We start from the raw sequence: 26,163 nt of genomic DNA, 5'->3' as shown, positions 1-26,163 counted from the left end.
TTAAGAGATAAAGAGATCAGCGCAATGTGTGGACTGCACCTCCGTCCAAATCTGAACAAACCAACTATTGAACTAGCACCAGCGGGCAGGTTGATGCCCACTGGTAACCCCAGCACTCGGGAGGCAGAGGCAGGAGGCTTTCTGTGAGTTCATGGCCAGCCTGGTCTATAAAGTGAGTTCCAGGACAGCCAGGGTTACATACAGAAACCCTGTCTCAAAAATAAATAAACAAATAATTTTTAAATTTATTTATTTATTTATATATACAGTGTTCTGCCTGCATGTATGTCTGCCAGAGAAGGCATCAGATCTCATTATAGATGGTTGTGAGCCACCATGTGGGTGCTGGGAATTGAACTCAGGACCTCTGGAAGAACAGCCAGTGCTCTAAACCTCTGAGCCATCTCTCCAGCTCCAGCAAGTAATTTTTTAAATTAATGCTGGGATGTCAAGGGTGGTGATACACTTGGGAAATGGAGGATAAAGGACCAAGAATTCAAGTTAAGAGTACTGGCTGCTCTTCCAGGGGTCCTGAGTTCAATTCCTAGCACTCACATGGTGGCTCACAACCATCTGTAACTGTAGTCTAGTGGGATCAGATGCCCTCTTCTGGTGTGCAGACAAGCATGCAGACAAAACACCCATATACATAGAATTCATAGCTAAATAAATATTTTTTAAAAAAAGAATCCAAGACCAGCAAAATCTATATGAGACTCTCTCTCTCAACCAATTTATACATATGGAGAGGAAATTAATGGTAAACTATTTTGTGACAAAGTGGCATCATTTCTAGGAGTTTTCAAACAGAAACAGAAAAAAAGTAGATGGTTGATTGTTGTTCGAATCTTCAATGTCTTTTAATTTAAAAAAAAACCCAGAGTCAGATATCAGGGTGAAAGCTGAAAGATCAGAGAAGCAGAGCAGCCAGCCACTAGTTCTTACCAATACAAAATCCTCAGCCTAGAGAGAGAGAGTTCCTGTTTCCTCATGTCTTATACACCTTTCTCTGTCCTGCCATATTACTCCCTGGGATTAAAGGAATAAGATCTTAAGTGCTGGGATTAAAGGTGTGTGCCACCACTGCCTGGCTCTGTGTCTAATCTAGTGGCTGGCTCTGTCCTCTTATCCTCAGGCAAATTTATTAGGGTATACAATATATCACCAAAGCTGATGATTGCCAAGTCAAGGTGATCGGTCCTGACGGGTCCGTGGGAAGCTCGCTGTACTGATTGTTACTGCTCTTATTATTTGAATTTTTCCTGCTTTTATATGCATGTAACTTTTATAATGAAACAGTTTAAAATAGGTCTGGAAGAAAACTACAGGCAAACTAAGGAATACTGATGGAGAAAGAGTCTTCCTCAAGGATGAGCCCCCGATTGGCTGTCTAATGCCAAGTGGTTAGCCCTGAAATCATATGCATACAGGCAACGCCAAACAGACGGAGCAGGATGTGTTTATATGCTTAGGCGTGTGTGTGTGTGTGTGTGTGTGTGTGTGTGTGTGTGTGTGTGTGTGTGTAAAACAATAACAAGTAAAGAGGCCTTAATTTTGAGAGGGAGCTAGGGGATACTTGGGAGGAATTAGAGGGAGGAAGGGGCAGAGAAAAATGTAATGTTTTATTAAAAAAAAAAATCTAGGTCTGGGAACTTGGTATGGTGGGTCGTGCTTATAATCCCAGAAGTGGAAGCTGTAAGGTCAGGAGTTCAAGGCTAGTCTTGGCTACATGAGACCCTGCCTCAAAAAGACAAAAGATCACAAAGATCTAAACTGGTCCAGCAGAGAAAGACCGTGAAGTGCTCAGCTCCCAATGGAATGTCTGTATCACCCCCCTTCTCCCAAGGCTCAGGAATCACTGGGGAGGAGTCTAAGAGCCAGAGGCAATGGGTGACTGCAGGTAACAGGTTGCCAGACACGGCAGGGCAGCAGCACACGTGAACTCACAGCGGTGTGAACTCACAGCGGTGTGACAGCGTGCACGAGACCTGAGCAAGCGCAAGCCAGACAGAATCCCAGCGTGGAGAGGGGACAGGGCATCAGGTCCCACTCCTGGCTGAGGAGCTATTCATAACTGATAACCCGGGAGGGAGTCAGTTTTATTTATGACATTGCTCCTGGTAGATAGACCATGCTCCCTCAGAAGGTCTCACATCCAAGAGAATGCAATGTATACTTGATGGGTTAAAAAAAAAAAAAAAGTACAAGGTTGGGGGGGTAGGGAACTTGGGGAGGAGTTGAATCTGGGAGGAACTGGGGGAGAGGTGAATATGTACAAATTCTCAAAGAACTAAATAAAAAATAAGAGGGGAAGAAGATGGGTCAGTGAGATGGCTCAGTGGATAAAGGTACTAGCCACCAAGCCTGAAGACTTGAGTTCTACCCCTGAGACCCACGTGGTGGAAGGAGAGAACAAATCCTACAAGCTGTTCTCTGACCTCCACACACATGCAGACACACAATAGACAGGTAGGTAGGTAGGTAGATAGATAGATAGATAGATAGATAGATAGATAGATAGATAGATAGATAGATAGATAGATAGATAGATAGAGTGATAGATAGAGTGATAGATAGATAGAGTGATAGATAGATAGAGTGATAGATAGATAGAGTGATAGATAGATAGAGTGATAGATAGATAGATAGAGTGATAGAGTGATAGATAGATAGAGTGATAGATAGAGTGATAGAGTGATAGGTAGGTAGGTAGGTAGGTAGGTAGGTAGGTAGATTAGGTAGGTAGGTGGGTGGGTGGATGGATGGATGGATGGATGGATGGATGGATGGATGGATGGATGGATAGATAGATAGATAGATAGATAGATAGATAGATAGATAGATAGATAGATAGATAGATAGATAGATAGATAAAATTAATGTAAAAAAATAAGAAAAGTGATGGTGTACACCTTTAATTCCAGCACTTAGGAGGCAAGCAGGCAGATCTCTGAGTTCAAGGCCATCCTGGTCTACAGAGTGAGTTCCAAGACAGCCAGGACTACCTAGAGAAACCGTGTTGCAAAAAGAAAAAAGAAAAGAAAAATCAGGGCTGAGGATGTAGCTTATTGGTGGAGTACTTGTCTGCCAGACACGAAGACCTGGTTTGTACCCACAGCATAACAAGAAAAAAAAATTAAGTTTAAGAGTATATACACTGCAAGGGGAGGGGCCCTGCTTGTAAAGGGGTGCAGCCGCCCAGCAGCGAGAAACCCTAGGGGAGCTGGCTTGTTTTTTTGAAGGGATATAAAAATAGGCTACAGAGTGAGCATCTGAAACACGAAAGCCCAGTAAAAGGATGAGACCGAGTGGCAGGTGTTTGAAAACATCATAAAAGCAGGAAAGGAGTAGGTTATAGTCTGAAAATGGACAGTTTTTATGAGGCCTTATCTGGCCCATTTAATGGATTTTCCACAGTCTGTCCTGTAAACTTTTTTTGACTCTTTATTAATATGGAAACTCCTGCTTTTCTTGGTCACATTTTCATTTGTCCCTTCTTTTCTGTTTCACTTTTAGGGACTAAAATGGGTCACATTATCAACAGCTTCCAGGTTTTGTAAATGGACCCAGTCTCTCTGAATTAGGAGAAAGAAGTCTACAAAATTGTATGTGCAAGGGAGCATCAGTTTTGACATGTGCCAAAAAGGGGTAATTGTGTCTGTGGTACAGGATTGGGGTACATGTGTGCTTGCCTGCACATTTCCCCAAATTAGCACATATTACACGTCATACAAAAAAGCCATTTTAAAACCATTTTCATAATTTTAGAGGCTGAGGAGATGGTTGGTTGGTAAAGTGTTTGTGCAGACCTGAGGACCTGACTTTGTATCCCCAGCACAGACATAAAAAACGGAAGCAGCATACCTGTCCTCCCATTGTGTCTGTCATCCCATTGTGTCTGTCTGTCATCCCTGAACTGGGAAGGCAGGTGGATGGATCTCCAGGTTCATGGATGGAGAACCATGGAGGAGGACGGCCAGTATCAGCCTCTGACCCCACAAATGTGTGTGTGTTCATGTACACAACACACACACAGAGCTACTTCTTCATTGCTGGACCTATAGCATTCACATAAAACAAGAGGCAAAAGTAAATCACATAGGAAAAAAAATTGGTGGTTTTTTTGTTTGTTTGTTTTTGTTTTTCGAAACAGGGTTTCTCTGTGTAGCTTTGGCACCTTTCCTGAAACTCACTCTATAGCCCAGCTGGCCTCGAACTCACAGAGATCCGCCTGCCTCTGCCTCCTGGGTGCTAGGATTAAAGGCGTTCGCCACCACTGCCCAGCCTGGAAAAAAAAATTTGTTTTTAAAAAAATTAAACTATGGTATTGCTGGGGTGTGGGAGTGCACTTGGGAGGCAAAGAATCCCTGTAAGATCAAGGCCAGTCAGGGCTACACAGTGGGAACCTATCTTTAAAAAAAAAAAAAAGTGTTACTGTTATTTATGTGTGCATGTTATGCATGTGGTGAGGGTACCTGTGAAGGCCAGAAGAGGGTCGGAGATGCCCTGAAGCTGGAGTTACAGGTGCTTGTGAGCCCCCTGGTGTGAGTGCTGGAAACTGAACTTGGGTCCTCTTGTGAGTGCTGGAAACTGAACTTGGGTCCTCTTGTGAGTGCTGGAAACTGAACTTGGGTCCTCTGGCACAGCAGCAGGCTCTGGTCACCGTTAAGCTGTCTCTCCAGCCCTCCCAATATGGTGTTCTTCAGAGCAGAACTGATAAGGAAGTTGTGATGATCTGGAGGACAAATGGGAAAGGAAGAGAAGGGGGGATAATGCAGGTCACTAGGCCAGATCGGAGATTTTAGTAGCATATGGCACCCTGTACATACTGGGAAGTAGATAAAATCCCGTCCAAGCTTGACTCTGGAAGGTTACAAAAATTCGGTAGGGTCCGTCCTGAGACAGAGGGGGCCGTTCTTGATGTGTGTGCATCCAGAGACCTGTTCCCATTGCTGCGTCTCGTAGACCTTGGGCAAATGCTTGCCTTCAGGAAAGCTTCAAATATGCTATCTATTTACTTGGATTTTATATGTGAGAAATTGAACAAAGGAAAGCGCTGACTCCTGCTGGTACCTACAACCCTGACGGAGAGTGTTGGAGGCAGACCGTCACGGCCGTGAGTGTGGCCATCTTCGTAACCGTGGCGGAGAGAGCAGGCCTGAGTGTTTCCCATCCCTTTCAAGTTCATGTCAACGTCTCTAATATTAGGCCTCTGAGTGGCTGACTAGCTTATTCCTCCTGGGATGGTGGGATGACGGAGTCAGTGGTGATGGGGGGAAATGGATGCTTACGGTTACAGGTTGTGAGGAGGGAATGGTCTAGCCTCTGGGCGGTGTGGGGAGGGGATGCTTTCCTGTAGCCTCCGCTGCACGGTGAGCTAACTGGGGTTGAGTCAGAAGCAAAGGTGTGTGGGTCACTGAAGGCCTAGGCCTCCACGTGGTCCCTCCTGATCAGGAGGGCCCCCAGCGGGATCCCCAGCCCAGTCGGTGTGCTGGCCACCTCCAAGGCTGCCAGCCTGTGCGGGGTCTCAAACCAGGGTGCTGGGTTCCATGTGAAGTGTCCTCCAGGCATCTCCAGAGCTTAACTCCTGTGGCATTGTCCATTGTCCCCACTTCCCTTACAATTCTTGTCACCTGTACAGCCATCCCCAAGCCTCAGCCTGCCCTGCCCAAGAAGAGGAGTATTTTGCCATTTCCTCCTCCCCACTCAGCATCTCTCCATCCCTTCCTCCCTCCCTCCCTCCCTCCCTCCCTCCCTCCCTCTCTCCCCTCCCCTTTCTCCTCCTTTCCTTTCTGTCTTTCCTGTGAGCCCAAGTGAATTGCCTTAAACTATTAGCCACTTCCCCACCTCCATAGGAACTTAGGGTCCACTAACAAGTGCACCCCAGTTCTAGCTGATCCGACCTCTCCTCTCAGCCCTGCACCCTAATCACCAACTCTGCTTTTTCTTTCTCTTTTCGAGCACAGTTCTCTCTCCCTTACATCCCCACTTTGCTGTGTCACTGTGAATCTGCCTTCTTCCTCACCCTGGGTGGTCTGACTCCCAGAATCCTCTCCAGCATTCTGTCTCCCCGTACCGCCCCGTACCGGCTGGATTTTTGGATACTCTTGTACACCGCTGGCACTGTGTTATCCCCATGTTCCCGGAGTGGAGGAACAGAGTGGGCAGCAGCGAGTGGAGATGGATGCCTGGATAACCTTCCGGAGAGCTTCCAGCTCTGGACATTAATCCTCGCTGAGCAGGCCTTGTCCCTCCACTCCCAGAGCCAAATAAAGACTAACCAGGCCTGCTTTCCCAGACTCAAGTTCTCCTCAATAAAATCAGCAACTACCCAGTTAAAAGGTTGGGGAGGTGGGGGGGCGGGCGGACTGGAATGTGGAGGGTGCTTCACAGACCCATCACCAAGGCTATGTACCCACAGCCAACCAGCACTGTAGCTGTTGCATTTTTTGGTGTATTCCAGGTTCTCCAAGCCAGCACCCATGTTCCTGGATGACTCCTTTCGCAAGTGGGCTAGGATCCGGGAGTTCGTGCCACCTTTTGGAATCAAAGGTCAAGGTATGTTGGGAACCCTTTAAACATTAAACACCCATTTTCCCATGCTATTTCCCTGTACTTCAAGACAGGATTATGTCTTTAGAAGTTCCCCACTGGGGGCTGGTGGGATGGTTCAGTGGGTGAAGGTATTTGCTGCCTAGTAAGTCCAGTGTCTGAGATCCACATGGTGGAAAGGAGAGCCAATCATAATAAATTGTTCTCTGACTCCATGGTACCCGTTTGTAAGTGAGTGTGCACTTGTGCACACACACAAATAAGTGTGTATGTGAGAGAGAGACAGACAGACAGACTGTGGTGCAGTGCATACCTTTATACCTTTAATCACTGAGTTCGAGGCCAGCCTGGTCTACAGAGCGATTCCAGGACAGCCAGGACTACATAGTGAGACCCTGTCTCAAAATAAACCGAACAGTTCCCTGCTGGAGATGGTCCTCACTGGCCGGAGCTGGCTCTGCTGCAGTGATGAGTGTGTACGGTCCCTTTGTTCAAAGCCCTAGTCTAGTGAAGGAGCAGGGGCCAGATCCGGGGCCGTGAGATTGCAGAAGAGATGCTCAGAGACATTGTCATAGTGCTGCGGCTACATGGAAAAGATCCTGGGAACCACACACACATATACACACACACACACACACACACACACACATACACACACACATACACACACACACACACACACATACACACACACACATACACACACACACATACACACATACACACACACATACACACACACACACACATACACACACACACACACACATACACACACACACACACACATACACACACACACATACACACACACATACACACACACACATACACACACACACACACACACATACACACACACACACACACACACACACACACACACACACACACACACACGCGCGCGCACACAGCTCCTGTAATCCCCGCCCAAGGTCTTCCATGCTGACTTGGTCTCCCTCTAATTGCCCCTTTTCTGCCCCAGGCTAGCCTTTCTCTCTCTCCACTTTCCCTTGCACACAGCCCCGCTTCTCGGTCAAGTGTCTGGCTGCTTCCTGGCTTGGTGGGAGGGTCAGGTCGGGCGTCAGATCCCTCCACTTACCTTCTGACTAGCTGTGACCTTGCACAGCTTTCTTAACCTGTCTGCGCTTTGGTGTCTCTGTCAGCTAAATAGAAGCGCTGCCGTGTTACAAGGTGACGGTCGGAATTCAGGAGGAAACTGTTACGGGGTGCTAGGGTCGGAATTCAGGAGGGAACTGTTACGGGGTGCTAGGGTCGGAATTAAGGAGGGAACTGTTACGGGGCGCTAGGTTTTGGCCGGGAAACTTAGCTCTCTACTCTGCTAGCCTAGTCCTCTCTGGAAAAAAAAGACAAAAGCCAGCAAACACACTGTTGAGCTGGGCCTCTGACCTCAAGCCTCCAGGGGGACAGCCAATGGGTTAGTTTAAGCCATGTGGAGATTCCCTTCCTCGTGCTTGTATCCAGGCAGACGGCTCCTTCCTCCCGAATCCTCCTCACTCAGGACTGACTGTGTAGCTCCAAAGGCCAGCGAAGGCCGTTAGAGTCCTCAGCCAGCGAGGAGAGCGCGGCTCCTCACCGGTGCCTTTCCGTAAAAGGTCCCGTCACAGAAAGCAAAGTCCCCGGCTGTGCCCCTGTCCCTGTCACCAACAGTGATGAGCTCTTCCTCATCAGTCCTGAGGCAGATTTGGAGGTGAGACAAGAAGGGAATGAGAGGTGTCCCCACTTGAAGGTGTGTCTGGAGGCACTTAGTGTAGAACCTCGATAAAGGTTTGCTCCTCGGCCCTCTCCCATCGAGCCTCTGGAGAGCCTGCCCAGGCCCAGGCCGCCTCTGTGGGACGTAAAGGATACTTTCCAGTCAATCACGTGACCCCTTGCTGTACCCGAGGGGTGTGTGTGCGTGTGCATGCGTGCATATGGTGTGTGTGTGTGTGTGTGTATTTGTGTGTGTGTGTGTGTGTGTGTGTGTGTGTTTCTGAGACACGGTCTCACCATGTAGCCTTAAATGACCAAAATCTTAGCAAAATCCACCTGCCTCTGCCTCCTGTGTGTTGGGATGAAAAGCATGTGTGCCACCATGTCCAGTTTACCCCCTTTTGAAAGAATTATGAGAGGGCTGAGGTGTAGCTCAGTAGTAGGGTGCTGACAGAGCATGTGCAAGGCTCTAGGTTCAATCCCCACCACAACAAAACCAAACCAAACAAAAAGACAAAAGGTTTTATGTTTTTGTTTTTGTTTTTGTTTTTGTTTTTGAGTCCTCGTTACATGAAATGTCTCAGACACCCAGAAAAATAATGTTAGAATAATATAATGAAGGGCTAGTGGTAGAGCCAAATTGATAGAGTGTTTACCTAGCGTGCATAAATTTGACCCCAGGACCACATATAACTAGGCATGGTGGCTCATGCCTGAAATCCTTGCACTCAGGAGATGAAGGCAGAAGAATCACAAGTTCAAGGTCACTTTCAGCCACAAATCAAGGTTGAGTCTGATTCATGAGACCATGTCTCAAAATTAATAAAATAATGTAATGGGCACTATGCACTGTCTTCCTAATGTATAAAATAAAGCATGGTGGTGTTGGAGAATGGCTCAGTGGTTAAGAGCCCTGGCTGCCCTTCCAGAGGACCCGGGTTCAATTCCCAGCACCCACATGGCAGCTCACAACTGTCTGTAACCCCAGTCCTAGGGCATCCCATGCCCTGTTCTGGCCTCCATGGGCACCAGACACACAAACACCTATATATGAAAAGAAATAAAGCTGGAGCTGCAGGAGAGCTTCTAGTTGCTGCCCGCCCACTGCTCCTCCCCAGCACCCCATCCTTGTTTGGATGTTGGCATTTAGTGTTTCTTTGTCTTGATTTTTATTTTTGTTACATACTTACATATCCATTAAACATAAACCAATTTTTCTTTATGGGTAATGAGTGCCTTTAATCCCAGTACTGGGTTTGGGGGAGTTTTAGGCCAACCAGGGCTTTAGACTTTATCTCAGAAAAAAAGAATGTATGTATCTGTGTGTGTGTTTGTGTGTGTGTATGTTCTTTAAAATGATATTTTGCATATATACTTGAGCTTTATCTGTGTTGAGCTATACGTCATTGATGGGTTTTTGTTGTTTGCCACATAGTAGTTCGTGTTCCACGTGTCCTTTTCCTTTGGTGGATGGTTCAGCTGCTTCTAGCATTTTGCACTTGCAGACAGTTCTGTGTTGAAGATTCTTGAGCGTGTCTCCTTGTGTGAACATTTCAGTGCCGTGCCCTTGGAGGATAGCCACAAGGTTCTGTCTGTATGCCGCACCCTTGTTTTATTACAAAGATGCTTTCTGCCGTGGTAGTACCAAGCTGCTTGTCTACAGACCTTTATATATATTGCACCTACCCAACAACTGAGCTAAGCAGGCCTTGCTATCGTTTTTTCAGAGGCAAGGGAACGAGCTCAAAGGAAGGTGGCCGTTTGTAGCAGGTCACAGAGTGTTAAGTAGCAGAACCAGATCTGATGGAGCCAACAGCTTCTTCTCCATTACAGTATAAAGTTCTTACCGAGCCAGAGTCTAAAGGAGGGTGGTCATCCAAAGGCCAAGAAGATGAGTCGTGGTTCAGTCTCCGGGAGCAGAGGTCTCAGGGTCCTGGCTGGGAGTAGTCCTGGCGGGCAGATGCCTGGCTGCAGGGTGTGATGGGTGAGGAAGAAGAGGCAGCCTGGCAAAGAGCAGGGTCAGGATGGGCAGTACAGAGTGGGGTGAAATGAGCAGGCTGTATGATCTACTGGAGTGAACTCTTCAGCCATTGGTTGTCTGACTTGTTCCCTGGACTCTGCTCCATGAGACACAGTGGTAAGACATGATCTGTCTCCGACTAGAGAGTCCCATTCCAAACAAGGCTCTGGCCCACAGATACATGTCCTAGGGTCTAGCTATGGGGAAACAGATGAGTCTCCTAGGAAGGTGAAGGGTCGTGGGAAGAAGTTACGTGCTGGGGTGAGAGCCTGGCTCCCAGCAGGGCTGGATCTGCCTCCTTCCCTACCTCTGTCTCCTGGCTCAAGCGAAAAGTGAAAGCAGTGGTCTAGCCTGCAGCTCCCTCCACCCACCCCCACTTCCTCTCTGTCCCACTCCTAGGCCTCCCAGGACGACTACTAGCAAATGTATTCTGGGAAATTAAGAGACCCGCTAACAGTGACCTTCCTCCTCTGTCCACAGACAATCTGATCAAAGCCATCTTGTCCGTCACCAAAGAGTACCGCCTGACCCCTGCCTTGGACAGGTGAGCCCACCCCCTTCCCCTGGCTCTCCAGCACGAGCAGAGGTGCTGTGGCCCCGAAGCTCTTGGCCGGGTTTGGACAGGTGCTCTCCATGCCTCCCCATGCATACAACAGTACACACGCGGCGGGTAGAGTGTGTGAGCCGGACGGCTCTTCTGGACGGGCACCTGCCGAGTACAGCACTTGGCAAGGCTTCTCAGTCCTCAGACATGCGGGTTTGGGAACAAGAACTGAAGGTGATGAGGTGCCGACAGAGGCAGCCGACGGGGACAGAGCTTGAGTCGGAGGTAACGACAGCTCTGAAGCCCTGGAGGGAAAGCCTCGGGTCAGGGTAGGAGACAGGACACCAAGTGAGCAAGGCCGTCAGTGGCTATGGGAGCCTAGAGGCTTGAGTCGAAATTAAGCCCAGCTGTAAGTCCTGAAGCGCCCAGCTTCGTTTCCCTGCCCTTCCTCTTCCGAGAGATCTCCAAGCTTCCCTCGCCGTTCCCTGTCCTCTAAGGCCACCAAGCCTCCCCCACCTCTGCCCAGAGTCTTACCAGAGCCCCCCTCCTTGCTTCCTGGGCCGCTCCCCAAACCTCCCCTGTGTTTCCCTTAGAAGTGTCGAGTGTCCCAGGGTCCAGCTCCCGAGGAGTGGCACTGGCCTCCTCCCGGAAGTGCTGCATGGACCTGACCAAAGTCGGGGGCGGGGGGACCCACCTTCACAGACCTCTGCTCTCTCCCCCCAGCCTCCACTGCCGCCGCTGCATCATTGTAGGCAATGGAGGGGTCCTTGCCAACAAGTCCCTGGGGTCACGAATTGACGACTATGACATCGTGGTCAGGTGAGCTCCCCTGAACAACACCCGGGCACATGCATGCTGTGGACCAAATCCTGAGCCCTGCCTGCGCCCTGAGAACTGTCTCTGCCGTCCGGTCACCTAGCCTGAGGGTTAACAGAAGCCTCAAGAATGCTGCTGGGTTGGCAGGTTTTAAAATGAACGAGTAGGTGGCCCGGATTCCTATTCTGCACCCCGGGGTGTTTGGGGTTCAGGGTACCTCCCCGGACACAGGCCCAAGGCCAGCTCTGACTCCGCTGGCTCTTTGTAGACTGAATTCAGCGCCCGTGAAGGGCTTTGAGAGGGACGTGGGCAGCAAGACCACCCTGCGCATCACCTACCCCGAGGGTGCCATGCAGCGGCCTGAGCAGTATGAACGGGACTCTCTCTTTGTCCTCGCCGGCTTCAAGTGGCAGGACTTCAAATGGCTCAAGTACATCGTCTACAAGGAGAGAGTGGTGAGCGCCTACTGCAAGCATCCCTTCCCCCGCGTCCAGCCCCCCCCCCCTCGCCTCCCAGGCAGTCCCTCCCCCTGGACCCCACAAAGAACAAATAGGAAACTTCAAAATGACCCGAAGCTAAAAGGCAGCAAATCCAGCAAGGGACAGAGGCCAAACGATGCCAGGGTACATAACGGGCTCCTGGAGCTGAAATGCCTGCTTTCTGCTGCCTGCCTCCAGATAGCCAGGGCCTGGTGATCCCAGGGAGGCAAAGCTCTGGTCCCTGTGGCCAGCGCCAGTGTGACTCGCAGCTTTGACAGGCTCGTGCCCTGGTCTGTAGCTACCTCCCTGGCCCCACTTCCCTCCATGAGGCCGTTCTGATTGCTCTTATGGCCTCACCTCATTCTCAACAGAGAAAGAAAGCCTTCTAGGGACCCTGGGGCCATTCTGCAGGGACAGGGGATCTCAGGGCAAGGGTTCTAGCTCCCAAACGCACGAATCCAGACCATTTTCGACCTCAGATTTTCAGTGCTAGCCTGTAGGTTGATCTCCAGCCTGCCACTAAGTCTGGTTCTTCTCTTTGGGTGTGGTCAGATTCTGTGCTGACTGCTCTAAGCTGGCTAGGATCTGGGCCCGTGTGTTTAGGGAGTGTATGTGGTAGTGTAGGGTCAGATTGCCCATTTGTAGACCACCGACTGGGGCCGCTCCTGAGACCTGTTTCCCAGTTCTGGGCCTGTAGGGACACCTGCCAACTTGTCTGAGTCTGTCTCCCACTCCCAACCCTCATCTCCTCCCCTCCAGCTGTCATCCGTCACCTGGGGGAGGGGTGTGCAGGGCTCAGGCCACTCATCTCCCAGTGCCCAAGCCTCTTCCTGGAGACCGATGACAGTTGCCCTCTGCCTTCAGTAAGGAGCTAGCTGTCCCTTTAGATTTAGAAGTTGGGGGTGAGAACAGCTTAGCTTGCCTGTGAGGGTCTCAGTGCAATTTGGTTTGACTCCACAGCCCCTTCCAAGCAAGGCCAAGTTCAGGCAGTATCAAGTAGATAGCAAGCAGGAGCGAAGACAGAAGTCAGGTTCAGAAGCTCAGGTAGGTGGGGCAGCGGTGACGGGAGCCCGACTCAGAGCCAGGAGGCAGCTGGCTGTGCTGGGTGCAGCCCGGGTTTCCAAAGAGAAGGAAAGGACAAAGAAGCAGGTGATCGGTCTGGCGTCAAGCAAGCCTCTTGTCTACCAGACTAGGGAGGAATGGGGCTGGGGAGGCCCCTTCTCTTTTCAGAATCCCTACAGCTTTTCTATTTGCCTTAAGGTAACAGGCAAACATTTCAGAGGGAGACATGGGAGTGAACTGGACCTGCCTTGGTGAACCCTTCTCATATAATGCCCTCTGCTCATCAGCCCACATGCTCTTGGCCTGTAGACACCTATCAAAGCTTTCATGGCTTTCCCAGGGCAGGAGAGCCAGAGGGTAGGGCCCTGACCCCATAGGGTTTTCCCCCCATGGTGCCCATTCACTGCACATGATCTGGAATTAGCTTAAACCAGTTCCTGCTTCCTGAGGGCCAGTGTGGGAGATGTGAGGCAGTCCAGATTCCTTGGGGACAGCAGACCAGAGATGCATGTGGTCGCCTCTGACTCCGAGAGCACCAAGGTCAGTGGAGTCAAAGCTCGTCCTGTCTCCCCAAGGCAGGCAGGAGAGTCAGTGGAAGTGGGGGAGCTGCTCCCAAGAAGACCGAGGAGCTCGCCACTTGGTCTGGTGGCCTGGCCTTGGCAGCTAGTAGGTCAAGATCCTGACACAGTGAGTGAGGCACTGTGAGGTACGATCAGGGCCTCAATCAACCCCATCCTGGGCACACATGGCCAGCCTGTGTCAGGGAGAACACCTTCTGAGTGTGATGGGGAGAGGGAGGATGACAAGGAGTCTTCTGAAGACCTGCGGGCTTTCTGTGGTACCACAGTCAAGGGTGGCTCTGGACTTCTGAATAACCCACCAGTAACAGCAGTGATATCAATGCCTTCTCAACACCCCAAGAGTCTTAGTAAGTGTTGTGTTTGCTGTGAAGGGGCACCATGATCATGGCAACTCTTATAAAAGAAAGCATCTAATTGGGACTTGTTCACAGTTTCAGAGGTTTAGTCCATTATCATCATGATGGGAAGCATGGCAGCATGCAGGCAGACATGGTGCTGGAGAAGGAGCTGAGAGGTCTACATCCGGATCCGCAGGCAGCAGGAAGAGAGAGGGCTACTGGGCCTGCATTGGGCTTTTGAAACCTCAAAGCCCCACCCCCAGTAACACACTTCCTCCAACAAGGCCACACCTCCTAACCCTTTCAAAGAGTGCCACTCCCGATGACCAGTCTTTCAAATCTGTGAGGGCTGTTTTTATTCAAACCACCACCTGAGGTGAACCTCCAGAGGCCCATTCTTGAGTGCCCCTTTCCCAAGCCTGAGGTCGGTGCCCTCCTGGGACATCTCTAGGCTGCTCATCACCTCCCTGGCCTCTAAGACCCAGGTAGGGTAGATGTGAATCAGGTTGCCCTTTCTAGTCCTCCTTCTGGGGCTCGACCTACTCCTGCGGTGATGTTTCTAGCTACTCAGCCTCCCGCTCCTAGCAAGCTCTGAACCTGTCTAGAGTTTCACCTGCAGAGTTCTGGCTGGAAATAGCTCTGCTCCGGGGTCAGGGCTGGCTGGGTAGGGCTGGAGCAGGTATGAGACTCAGACAGTTGCTGCCGGCTGCTGTGCTGCTTATGGCACATACCTGTCTGGTACCCAGGAGTCCTGGTGAACACTGGGAGCAGGGAGGATGTGGGAAAGGAAGATGGTTGATGGTTCTGCCCTTCCCCATGTGTGACCGCTTGGTTCTCTAATACATTGGATGGTGGCCCAGATAGCTCCAAACTGATTACTAAAAGACCTTGTACCTCCCTGGTCCCAGGAGCCTTGATTAAGCCAGCAAGGACGTCTAATGGGCCTCCCAACAGACTGCGTGTCCAGCAAAGCGCTGGTGGGTACTGGAGGGAAGTAAGGCCGAGGAGGAGGGCGGAGCCTGGGAGAGGGAGAAGCAGCCAGTGGTTAAGTCTATAACGAGAGACGCAGCCCAGTAAAAAGCTCTTCTCAGGCGGACTGCGGCCTCCCCTGTGCCAGGCCAACCTGTTGGCCAGGCATTAGTGAGGTGCAAGGCCTGAGCCGGCCCCGGGACTTCAGAGACAAATTCAGTTCTGCTCTAGAACAGAAGGAGCTCACAGTCTAATGGGAGACACAATCCCCAAACTAGAATTATTGCTCAGTGCAGGGAGTGTCTTCTAAAGCAGCTGGGGCGGACAGGAAAGGCCAAGAGAAGGCCTCCCGAGAAACACTGGATGGGAAGGAAGAGCTAGGAGCGAGTCCGGCTTTCCAAACGAAAGGAACCCTAAGTGTGGACACCCCAGGAGGGCATGCTCCATGTAGGACGCTCTAAGACTGTATGGAAAATGCACATAGCCATTGATAAGTCAGAACATGAGGCCCGGGGTCCCAGACTCTCATTACCTGTCATTCAGTCCCTAGATGAAGACTGGAGAGGACAGGACATGTGAAGGACAGGGCACCTCTTCTGGTCACTCAGGCCCCACCTTGTGCATCTGCCAGCCTTCCCAGTTGTGCCCCAGGATGCCGGGTGGCCCAGGGTTCCAGAGCGCCTGTGTGGCCTTTTCTTCCTTCCCCATCAGCTTCCCACCGACGCTGGGAAGCTGACATCTACTGAGAAGCCCCTGTCTGGACTGGGCCAGTGAAGCTGTGGGCCCAACATGCAGAGGGAAGAGAAAGAATAAGGCTTGAGGTAGTCCTTGGATGGTCACCACAGGCTGGACCATACAGCGGTACATTCTTTCCCTGGGGAAGGAGGGGGGGAGGTTTAAAAGGCCAGCCAGGGTCCCACATTCATACTCAAGAGGTGACCTCTCTTTGTCTGTCTGTCTGTCTGTCTGTCTGTTTGTTTGTTTGTTTGTTTGAGGTAGGCTGGCCTGGAGCTCACTTTGTAGCCCAGGCTTGCCTTAAACTCAGGGCAATCCTTCTGCCTCTTTCTCCCAAGCGTTGGGATTATAGATGTAAGTCACCATGCTCAGCTGATGTTTTTAAAAATGAAGATGAAATAGAGATGAAACCTAGCACAAAACATTGGAGTAAGTTCCCAGCCGCAGGCAGTTCCTAGAGTTTGTTTTCATGGGACGAGGTTCACTCTGTAGCCCTGGCTGGGCTCAAACGGCTGCCGGTGTTCTGGCCACAGCCTCCCGAGTGCTGAGACCCCAGCCCTCCGGCTTTCTTGGAGGTTATTTTTGACTGGTGGTTGCTGTTAGAAGAGACCCCCTTGCAGGAGAAAGTGAAGTGTTTTTCTGTCTAGGCTGTGGGGTCTGGCCTAGACAGTGAGTCAGAAAGAGGAGTCAGAGGCCAGGTCCAGAGGCGAGGAAACCCCGTAGAACAGCAGCAGATCAGAGCGGGAGAGTGGGCTGGGAACTGTCCAGGGCAGGCAGGGCCATCAGGTCTCCGAGTACGAGGCCTTGCTGGACAGGGTCAAGTTGGGGTTGGATGTTATCTATACTAGAGTCTCTACTCTGTTCTGACCTGAGAGAACGTTGCTCAGGGGAAGCTGGATGGGGTGCCACTTGACCTCTGGGAGACGCAGGGTAGGCCTTCCACGTGGCCCACCTGGAGAACAAGCGGTCACAGACTCCTCTCCAGACCTCTGCCAGGAGCCTGTGCTAACCGTTTTCTTTGCAGGCCAGCACCAGCCGCCATACTGTCACCCCAGGCACTGTTCCACGCAGGAGTCGAAGGCCTTTCTCCTCCCGGCCCGTGCTGCTCCCCATTGCTTGCTCTGCAGCAGATTCCAGTGCTCGGGCGCCAGACTGCTCTTCGCTGCTTCTGCTTTTCATCATTACTCACTCCCTTCCGTGCCCTGTTGCTTCTTTTCCTTCTCTTTCTTTTCCCATCATATCACCATCATCATCGTCATCATCAAAGCCCTCAGTTCCCAGCTCCCTTGAATCCGTTAATTCGGTTCTCCTAATAACCCTGTTAGACAGGTACTGTTACCATCCTCAGTGTTGAGCCGAGCAAACCAAGGCACTGAGACAATGAAGTACTTGGTTGTGGTAATGCAGCTAGTTAAGTAGTAGCTAGAACTGGGTGTAAAACCCACACCTGACTGCCCCAGGAATCCCCGTGAGGAGCCTGACCACATACCTTCCTGCCTAGAACCCTCCATTTCAGCCCCTTCCTTCCATGGCCTCGGAGACCCCTGCTTACTGAGTTCTCGCTCGTCACAGGCCCCCAGGGATGCCTGCCTCCCAGCTGCTGGCTGGCTGGCTGCGGCAGGCACTGTAAGCGGTAGTGCCACTAAGTGGTAGCGCCGTGTTGTGAGTCAGAGCTGTGTCATTGTGACTCTTCACTACGGCCTTTCTTGTTTACTCCATTATGTGCATTCATTCAAAGTCAGACCCGTCACCAAAGCCATGCCAAGCTCTCGGCTGCCATCCTCATCCCGTTTTCTTGACAACACTACCACACCCCTTTCTCCGCATCCAGTCAGCCCAGTACCAGGGACTGAATGGCACAGCAGAGACAGAAACTGAGGCCAGGGTTGTAATGTCACTGTGCCAGCACCCTGTCCCTAGTTGTCGATCAAATGCTCTGACTCACCACCTGCAGATCTATCTCCTGGACCTGTGTGTGTCGCAGGGAGAAATCTCCCATCCATCATGCAGGGCAGATAAAGGCCACCATCAGTGAACTTCCCAGCCTCCAGTCCACACATGCGGATTAGTTACTTTCCTATTGCTGTGCTGAAACACCGTGACTGTGGCAACTTACAGAAGGAAGGGCTTACTGGTGCGTCCGGTTCCAGAGGGCTAGGAGTCCATCGTGGCAGGAGATCGTGACAGTGGACAGCAGCCAAGGAACATCTGAGAGCTCATCCCCCTAACCACAACCAGGAAGCAGAGAGTATACTAGAGGTGTTTTGAGGCTTTTAAAGCCCAAAGCCCACCCCCAGTGATACACCTCCTCCAGCAAGGCCACGCCTCCTAAGCCTGCCCAAACAGCTCCACCCACTGGGGACCGACCAGGTATTCAAACATCTGAGCCTGTGAGGACCATTCTCACTCAGACTACCACAATAAAATCCACATCTGCCTCTGCTCTTCTTCCTCCATCCCTAACCGTTTTCTCCTGAACCAAGAGGCCCTCTCCCTGGATCTCCTGAGGTGGCCCTCCCCCATCCCTTCCTTCTCACCTCTGTTGCCGAGCCTCTTCTCACATCTGTCTATCTGTCCAGGTCTTTCTGTCCTTAAAAATAAGCCTGTGAGCTGGCAGTGTGGCTCAGTGAGTAAGGGCAACTGCCATCAAACCTGCCAGCCTGAGGTTGCTCCCAGAAACCACATGGTGTGAGGAAAGAAAACTGCTTCCCACAAGGTGTCCTCTGACCCCCCAATACAAGCTGTGGTGAGGTAGCCCATGATGATCCTTTACTAGTATCTCATGGCTGGGTTCCATTTCTGAGTTACACACACACACACACACACACACACACACACACACACACACACACACATGCACACACGCACACACACACACACACACACTGCATGAATATATAAACAAACAATAAAACAACTCAAGCTCTTCCATTGTCTCACCCACCCTCTCACTCTCGGTCTGAGGCAGCTGGAAGAGGCGACCCCTTTGGCTTCTCAGCCCCTCCAGCCTGGCATCCAGCACCCGCGCTCTGTTGGTCTGACTTTCTGATGGTAAATGCAGAGGCTCGACCTCTGCCCTCACTTTAAAGGGACAACTCACCCACCAGCTGGTATCCTCGGGGCACGTATTGTGACCAGGCAGTGCGAGAGTCTAAGGACAATCTCTGGTTTTCGCAAGCCAGTGACCAAAACTCCGGGAGCCTCGATTCTTTCTACTCTCTCTTTGCCCTGTGTATTCAGTCACTCATCACCCAGATCCACAAGCAGATCCTTCTGCAAATGGCTCGCTCCGGCCATTTCAGCAGCTTCTTAGCTCTCTGCTTCCGGCTAAGCTTCCTCCAGTCCGCTCACCACATGTGCCTTCGGGACCATGCTGAAGCCTCCCTATGGCTGGCTTGTTCTCTTGCTTAATGGCTACCAGCGTTTAAGTGTGAGGTCTCAGACAGACATCATCAGTATCGCCTGGAATCTCGCCGTTTGGGGGAGGTCCACTTTAGAACTCCTGAATGCGAAGCTCGGGGGCTGGGCAGTGTCTGTTAGAACGAGTCCCCCAGATGTAAGCGGAAGAACCACGGGCCTACAGGATCAAAGCTAAACCCTGACATCTTCAGAGCCTCCACTTTCTCCACAGAGAAAGAGTCTCTGCCACTTTCTCCTCCCCAACACGTGCACTCCATCCAGGCAGCAGCCAACATGTGCGTCCTGTTTCCCACCCCTGCGTTCAGCCTGCACCACCCAGGGCTGTTAGAAGTCCTCTCTCCAGCCCCTGCAGGCAGGAACCGGCTTGTCTGCTGCAAGCCCGGGCCCTAGAGCAATGTTGGATCACAGCTGACATACTTAAAGGAATAAACATGGAAACCGAGGCTGGTCGCTTCCGAGGAGTCAGGGTTTTAGCCAGGACGTGGGGCTCTCAGCCTGGATGGCTCCTCTTGCTATCGCTGCCCCAGGAGATGATTGTTCTGGGCTCTGGACCCTTGTATCCTCCTGATCTCTTGCTTCTTCTGGGGATCCTCTTTACTGTGTTTGATTTTCTTTCCTGGTTCCAGGAAGATTCCTTGATAAAGGATATGAAAGCTAAGCTGCCCTGGCTCCCTGCCTGAGTGTTGGTGTCCCCTGGCTGCCTCACACTGGCTCTTCTTTCTGTTCTTGGCTTTTCCCAAATATAGCTTACAGATAGGTTTTTTTGACCCTCTCTTCACATCAAAATAAACTCCAAGCAGGCTAGAGGATGGATGGATGGATGGATACATACATACATACATACATACATATACAAATACATATACATACATACATACATACGTATACATATACGTATACACACACACACACACACACACACACACACACCAGGTCTCACTGTGCTGCCCAGGCTGTCCCAGAACTATGTAGCCTGGGCTGGGCTTGAACTTGCAGCAATCTGCCCAGATCAGCCTCCCAGAATCTGAGATTGCATGAAACACCACATCTAGCTGGAAATCTTGAAGAAAATAGGATACCAAACTTTAAAAAAAAAAAAATACTTTAAAAATTATTTTTATTTATTTATTGGGGGCGGGGCTATACACCGCACCTCTCACGTGACCATCAAAAGACAGCTTCCAAGAGTGAGTTCTCTCTTTGCGTTGTATGGGTTCTAGAGATCAATCTCAAGTCAGACTTGGCAGCGAGCATCTTTACCTGCCGAGCATCTTTCTGCCCCACCCCACAGCCACATCCTTTTTCTAGAGACAGGTTCTAATATGTTGTCCTGACTCAGAGACATCCAACTGCCTCTGCCTCCCTGGTGCTGGGATTAAGGGTATGTGCCACCACCCCAGCCCTCCCACACCACCACCTCCTCCTCCTCCTCCTTCTTCCTCTTTTTTTTTTTTTTTTTTTTTTTTCATTTTGAAATGGAATTAAATTCCCTAACTGGAGCTATTAGGGGACAGTCTCCCTGCATCTCCCTCCCAAGTGCTTAGATTACAAGTTGGAGCCACCATGCTTGGCAGGAAGGGACAAACTTAAGGCACAGAAGTGCCAGAAGAAACTTGGCGATATCAATTTAAACCAAACAGAAATATCCTATCAAACATTTTGAAAGTATGTCTAGAAAATATGATAGACAGAGGTTTATTATTCTGAGGGCTGTCAGGGACGCAGAGACTACCACAGAGATGCGTGTGGCCTCACTAGCAGGTGGAGACATGCACGTGTGGGCAGCAGGGTGCCATGTGTCACCTGTCACATTTTCAAAAGAGACACTGAAATTATAACAGAGACCGCTGGCAAGAGTCGGGGGACAGGGGCTCTCAGGTTGTACCAGTGAGGGCGTGGGTCTGGGAAAGGAAGGGCTACGTAGTGCAAGAGGAAGGGAAAACCTGCGTGCAAGATTTTTAGCATGGTGGTCTCTATAGTAGCCACACCCAAATATGACCCAAGGGATTAGTTACACAAATTATGGTTGTCACTTAGCAGCAACGTAGCCAGCCTTCAGTGGAATGGACATCTGGACCCGCCATCACGGTCATCCTCCTGTCCTTTGCATGTGAGGAAGGCTGGTGGACGTGGAGCTAGATTCAGTGTTAGGAACGAAGCTGTCCTCTTCCTCCGCCACAGCCACCTGTCACCCAGCTGTAGAGACTCAATGGGACCGTGAGCATGGCGACCCTTGACATCCCGTACTCATCTGCAAGACCAATTACCTCCTGAGAAGTGAGACTGAGCCCACTGGAGAGAATGCCCAGCCTCAGGGCCAAGAGTCGCTGAGTCAGGGCAAGCAACCAGGCAGGCCTGGCAACAGATGCGACCCTGGCCAGAGGGGTACAACTGCCTCATCTGTTAGCCCCTGGGATGCTTAATATAAGTTCCAGGTCCTAACTGGCTGCTTTTTAGTCTCTAGCCTCATGTAGAGGCAGGCCAGATGAGCCAAGTTTTGGGCACAGAGAATGACATTGGCAAGGTATGTGCTTCTTAGCGAATTAAAAACCATTCCATTCAGCCAGGTAGTGGTGGCATGCACCTTTAATCTCCGTACTTGGAAGATAGAGGCAAGTGGATCTCTGTGAGTTGGGGCCAGCTGGTCTACAGAGTGAGTTCCAGGACAACTAGGGCTACACAGAGAAATCCTATGTCAAAAAAACAATTCCATTCAACTGGTATGACGTCAGGAAATTGCTGCCCAAAGAAGTATATGTCTTCACCATATTCTGGCCACATCCAATGAGATGGAGTGAAGAAAACTATGGAATATCCAACCCTTTTGAGTCCGTTTTCATGTTCTGGAGACCTCCATATCTTCCACCCTAACAGGGCCAAGGCCACTTCCATCCTTGAGGGTAGAGTATTGCTCTGAGCCTACTCTTGAACCCTGGGAAGGCTGTTTGCATGGGCTACAAGCAGAGTTTGGATATACAGAGTGAGGAGACCATGAACAGGGCCTGGGCAGGAGGAGAGCTTTGGCCAGCTTTTCCTACAGCACCATGGTCAGTATAGGTCTCAGGTCTGAGTTCCAGATTCCAACTCTGCCCTCCATGGTACTTTCTTCTTTCATTTGTTTTTGTTTTTCAAGACAGGATTTCTCTGTGTAACAGCTCTGGCTGTCCTGGAATTGGATTTGTAAACCAGGCTGGCCTCAAACTCACAGAGATCCACCTGCCTCTGCCTCCTACATGCTGGGACCAAAGGCATACGCCACCACCATGGCACTTTTTTAAAGGAAAGGTAGACTGTGTTTTATTTAACAACTTATTTTCTCACTGTTGCAGTGCTGAAGATCAAGGCCAGGGCCTGGGTCATCCTAGGCACGTGCTTTACCTCTGAGCCGGCCCCCTGTGGCAAAGCAGGAAATGTTCTTACCCACAGGCTCTCTCTCCAGTCTCTGCACTTAGGATCTTAAAGACTTACCAGCAGAAGCCAGCAGGAGCTGGCTTTGAGCCAAACATTTTGGATGGGTGGCTTCTCACTGTCAAAACAACCAATCACTCTAAGGCTGAAACTGGTATTCTTAGCCTGTAGTTGAAGATATGAGACCTCCAAAGGGTAGTGAACTGCCTCAGGGCATAGAGGGAGCCGCTGGGAGTTTGGGTTGAATCTTAGACCCCCAAGTCTTAGCTGTGGACACCAGCCATCCCAGAGGGCAGTGGGAGCCACTGAGGATATTAAACCTGAGAAGGTCAAGACCAGACTCATGCAGGGAACTGAAGCACAGCAAGATGGTGGCCAAAACAAAGATCCCAGGAGAACTGGTGACCAAGCCCGAGGCAGTAGCCGTGGGCACACCTGCCCTATCAGTGGCTACAGAAAGTCAGACCGTCATCACTGCCCTCAGACGCCTCCCAAGAGGCTGTATGTATGCCCTGGCATGTGCCCTGTGTAGAATTATGTGTAGGTCATGGGGCACTGAGGACCACAGGGACTAAGAAATATCTCAGTAGCAGGACCCTGAGAGGGAGGGGGCACTCCCTTCTTTTCTTCCCAGACCTTCTTCCCCTTGGTTCTGGCTATGCCGGGAAGAGCAGAGCAGGTTGTATTAACAGGAGCCTGGCAGCTCCACGCTCGGGAGCCAGCCCAGACTTGACTGAGGCAGGGACATTCCTGGAGGAGGGAGTGACGAGAAATGCAGCCCACAGCTGTCCTCCAGGAGAGGTGTGGTGGCACTGACTGGCCTCTGGGTCCTGCAAGTGGGAGAGGTGAGATGGAAGCAGCCTTCCTGCCAGTGGTGGGCTGGACAGTGCACCCAGCATCCGGCAGGCCTCCGGCACCCACTGCCTGCCTGCAGGAACCAGCGGGAAAAGCTTAGCTCCACACTCCCGTGTCTGAACGGGTGCAGGTGTGGACCTGTGCAGGTGTGCATGCGTGCTGGCCTTTCTGTGGTGGCTGACACCTCCAGCCACACCCTCTGTTTCAATCTCTTGGCTTCTGAAACACTCAGTCATAATAGGAAAGATTTATTGAGTTCTTTCTGTATACCAGACACTGCCAGATGCTATCAGACCCAGCATCTCCTTTAATCCCTTCAGCTTTCTGGGAAGTCGGTCTTGTCATCTCTGTTTTATGCAAGAGGAACCTGAGGCTTAGACAGATGACGTGATGTGCCCCGGGTCACAGAGATGTGGAATTGGGATATGAGCCTCAGTTTTCTACATTAGAAAGATCTGTCCCGTGTACACATCTGAGAAGAGGAGCCGTGGGGTGTTTGTTTGCCTGCTTGATGCTAGGAGACAGGCTGAGATTTGGTTGGTTCCTGGTTTATTTTTTAATTTAATTTATGTATATGTGTATGGGCATTTTGCCTGTATGTATATCTGGGTACCACATCTATGCCTGGTACCCAAAAAGGCCTGAAGAGGATGTTGGATCCCTGAGACTGGAGTTACAGACAGTTGTGAGCTGCCATGGGAACTGAACCTAGGTCCTCTGGGAGAGCAGCTGCCGTTCTTAACCACTGAGCTACCTCTCTAGCCCCAATACGTATCTTATAGCTAGGGAAACAAAAGCTAACATCACACTTGTTCTTTTGTTTGTTTATTTGTTTTTGTTTTTCAAAACAAGGTTTCTCTGTGTAGCTCTGGTTGTTCTGGAACTCGATCTGTAGACCAGGCTGGTCTCGAACTCACAGAGATCGACCTGCCTCTGCTTCTGAGTGCTGGGATCAAAGGCGTGCGCCACCATTGCCCGGCCTCACACCTTGTTCTTGATATTCTGCTTTTCCCTGAATTCTCAAGGAAGCTCTACAATGGGACAAGAAGCAGAAGAAACGCTGAAATATTGACTGTGCCATTGCCTGCTCCTCTAATGTGGGGCTCCCTGGGACTTGGGACCTAAGCATGGGACACTTCCCCAGGGTCCAAGCACTGCCTTTAGCCACTTCTGGCTGCCCCCAGGTGGAACAGACATCAGAGCTTTCATGCATATGGGGCTGGGGCAGGAAGTGCTCACCTGCTCTCAGGACAGGCCCTGTCTCAGCTTAAGGAGGAGCTGTGCACGTGTGTGTGCACATCAGATGTATGCATGTGTGTATCAGTGTGTAAGAGACTACTCACTTCTTACTGGAAATGGGGCACTCGTTCCTCCTTTCAGAAGATTAATGGGGGGAAGCAAGGCTGGCCCGCCCTTCCCCCTGGCGCCTCTTTTCTGATTCTTAGAGGGATTTGCAATAAGCTAATTCCCTGTAGTTTCACATAGTGGTTAGATCCTGGACCTTTACAGCACGGGAAGGCTATGAATGATGGTTTCGATGACAGTGCCTCAGATCATGGGTGGATTCTGGAGTGGAATCCAGCTTAGATGTGTTCCACTATGCCAGCCGTATATATGCCTCGGCATGTTCCCTGTGTAGAATTAATTATGTGTAGGTCATGGGGCACTGAGTGACCCCTGACTCACCTCGTAGCTCTTGCAAGGCAAGGGAGGTGATTTTCCCCTGTGCTTCAGACTCCAGATGTGAACAGCTGTGGGAAGCTAGGATACCCTGCAAAGACCTGTCTTGGGACCAAGACTAGGTTTCAGTCTAGGCACGGCCTCAAGGGTTGTGACCTCCCCTGGCCCTATTGTGCCCATTCCCCACACCCCTGCAGCTCTGGGGGTGGGGACCTGTGTTTTCAGTCTCCTCTTGAGGTGTATGGGAACAGGCACAGGCAGAAGCCTGGGGGTGGGTTGTTGGGGGCCTACTGGGCTCTGGAGAAGAGACGGGTCTAAGGCGTGTGACCAGCACATCTCCCACTCCTGGATATCTGTCACAGCCAGGCCCATCCAGGAGGGGCTTCTCCATAACTCTGTCCAGTGGCTCAGCCTGTTCTCCTCCATGCTGGTCTTATGTCATCCTCCGATCCCCACCTTTATCTCCTCCTTTACATACACAGCCACAGACTTGGGGCGGGGTGCAGAAGCCACAGTACTGGTGCCTACTTGATTAATCTAATAGGTTGAGATCCAGAAGTTGATCTGACCCATGAAAGGACAGAAAACAGCTGCCAGAGAAGGAGAGGTCGCCTTCGGAGGAAGACAGGAGAATGTGGTTGGGGCAGAGACAGGGCTGGGGAGGTACTGGCCAGTGGAGGAGCTTTGGAAGAAAGCCGTAGCTCCTTCAGTACTATGCCCTGCCCCAGCTGAGCTGGGTCCTGGGCTACAGAAATGAATCAAAAAGGAGCCCGGCCCTGTGTAAGTCTCACAGTGGTCCACATTGTAAGTATTGAGTGTCCCCGATTTGTCCATAAGGATACTTCCTTGCTCAGAGTCCCCATGGAACAGAGCTGAAGCTGAATCCCAGGACCAAGGCTCTTAGCTCTCTTTTATCACTTCTCAAAGGCTAGTAGGCACTTCTTCCTTGGGGTGCAGGAGATCAGGAAAGATGAGCAAGATGCATTGTATG

The 26,163-nt window shown here is 50.9% G+C and overlaps 1 protein-coding gene across 15 annotated transcripts in view; it reads left to right on the top strand.

Annotated features, from left to right (window-relative positions):
• St3gal3 (ST3 beta-galactoside alpha-2,3-sialyltransferase 3) overlaps positions 1-26,163 on the top strand; it is a 220,626-nt gene that overhangs the window by 183,401 nt on the left and 11,062 nt on the right. For 8 of the 15 annotated variants that reach the window (XM_076564885.1, XM_076564889.1, XM_076564887.1 and 5 more), the window contains 4 exons: positions 6,464-6,558; positions 10,766-10,829; positions 11,553-11,648; positions 11,914-12,100. In XM_076564885.1, coding sequence (XP_076421000.1) covers positions 6,464-6,558; positions 10,766-10,829; positions 11,553-11,648; positions 11,914-12,100 — 442 coding nt within the window. Of the gene's footprint in view, positions 1-6,463; positions 6,559-10,765; positions 10,830-11,552; positions 11,649-11,913; positions 12,101-13,084; positions 13,169-26,163 lie in introns of all 15 variants that reach the window. The other 7 variants (XM_076564883.1, XM_042271728.2, XM_042271726.2 and 4 more) reach the window with 1 other exon arrangement.

The sequence above is a fragment of the Peromyscus maniculatus genome, chromosome 2 (genome assembly GCF_049852395.1).
Source record: "Peromyscus maniculatus bairdii isolate BWxNUB_F1_BW_parent chromosome 2, HU_Pman_BW_mat_3.1, whole genome shotgun sequence".
In the NCBI taxonomy this organism is placed as follows: Eukaryota; Metazoa; Chordata; class Mammalia; order Rodentia; family Cricetidae; genus Peromyscus; species Peromyscus maniculatus.
This window is presented reverse-complemented; position numbering and strand designations above follow the sequence as displayed.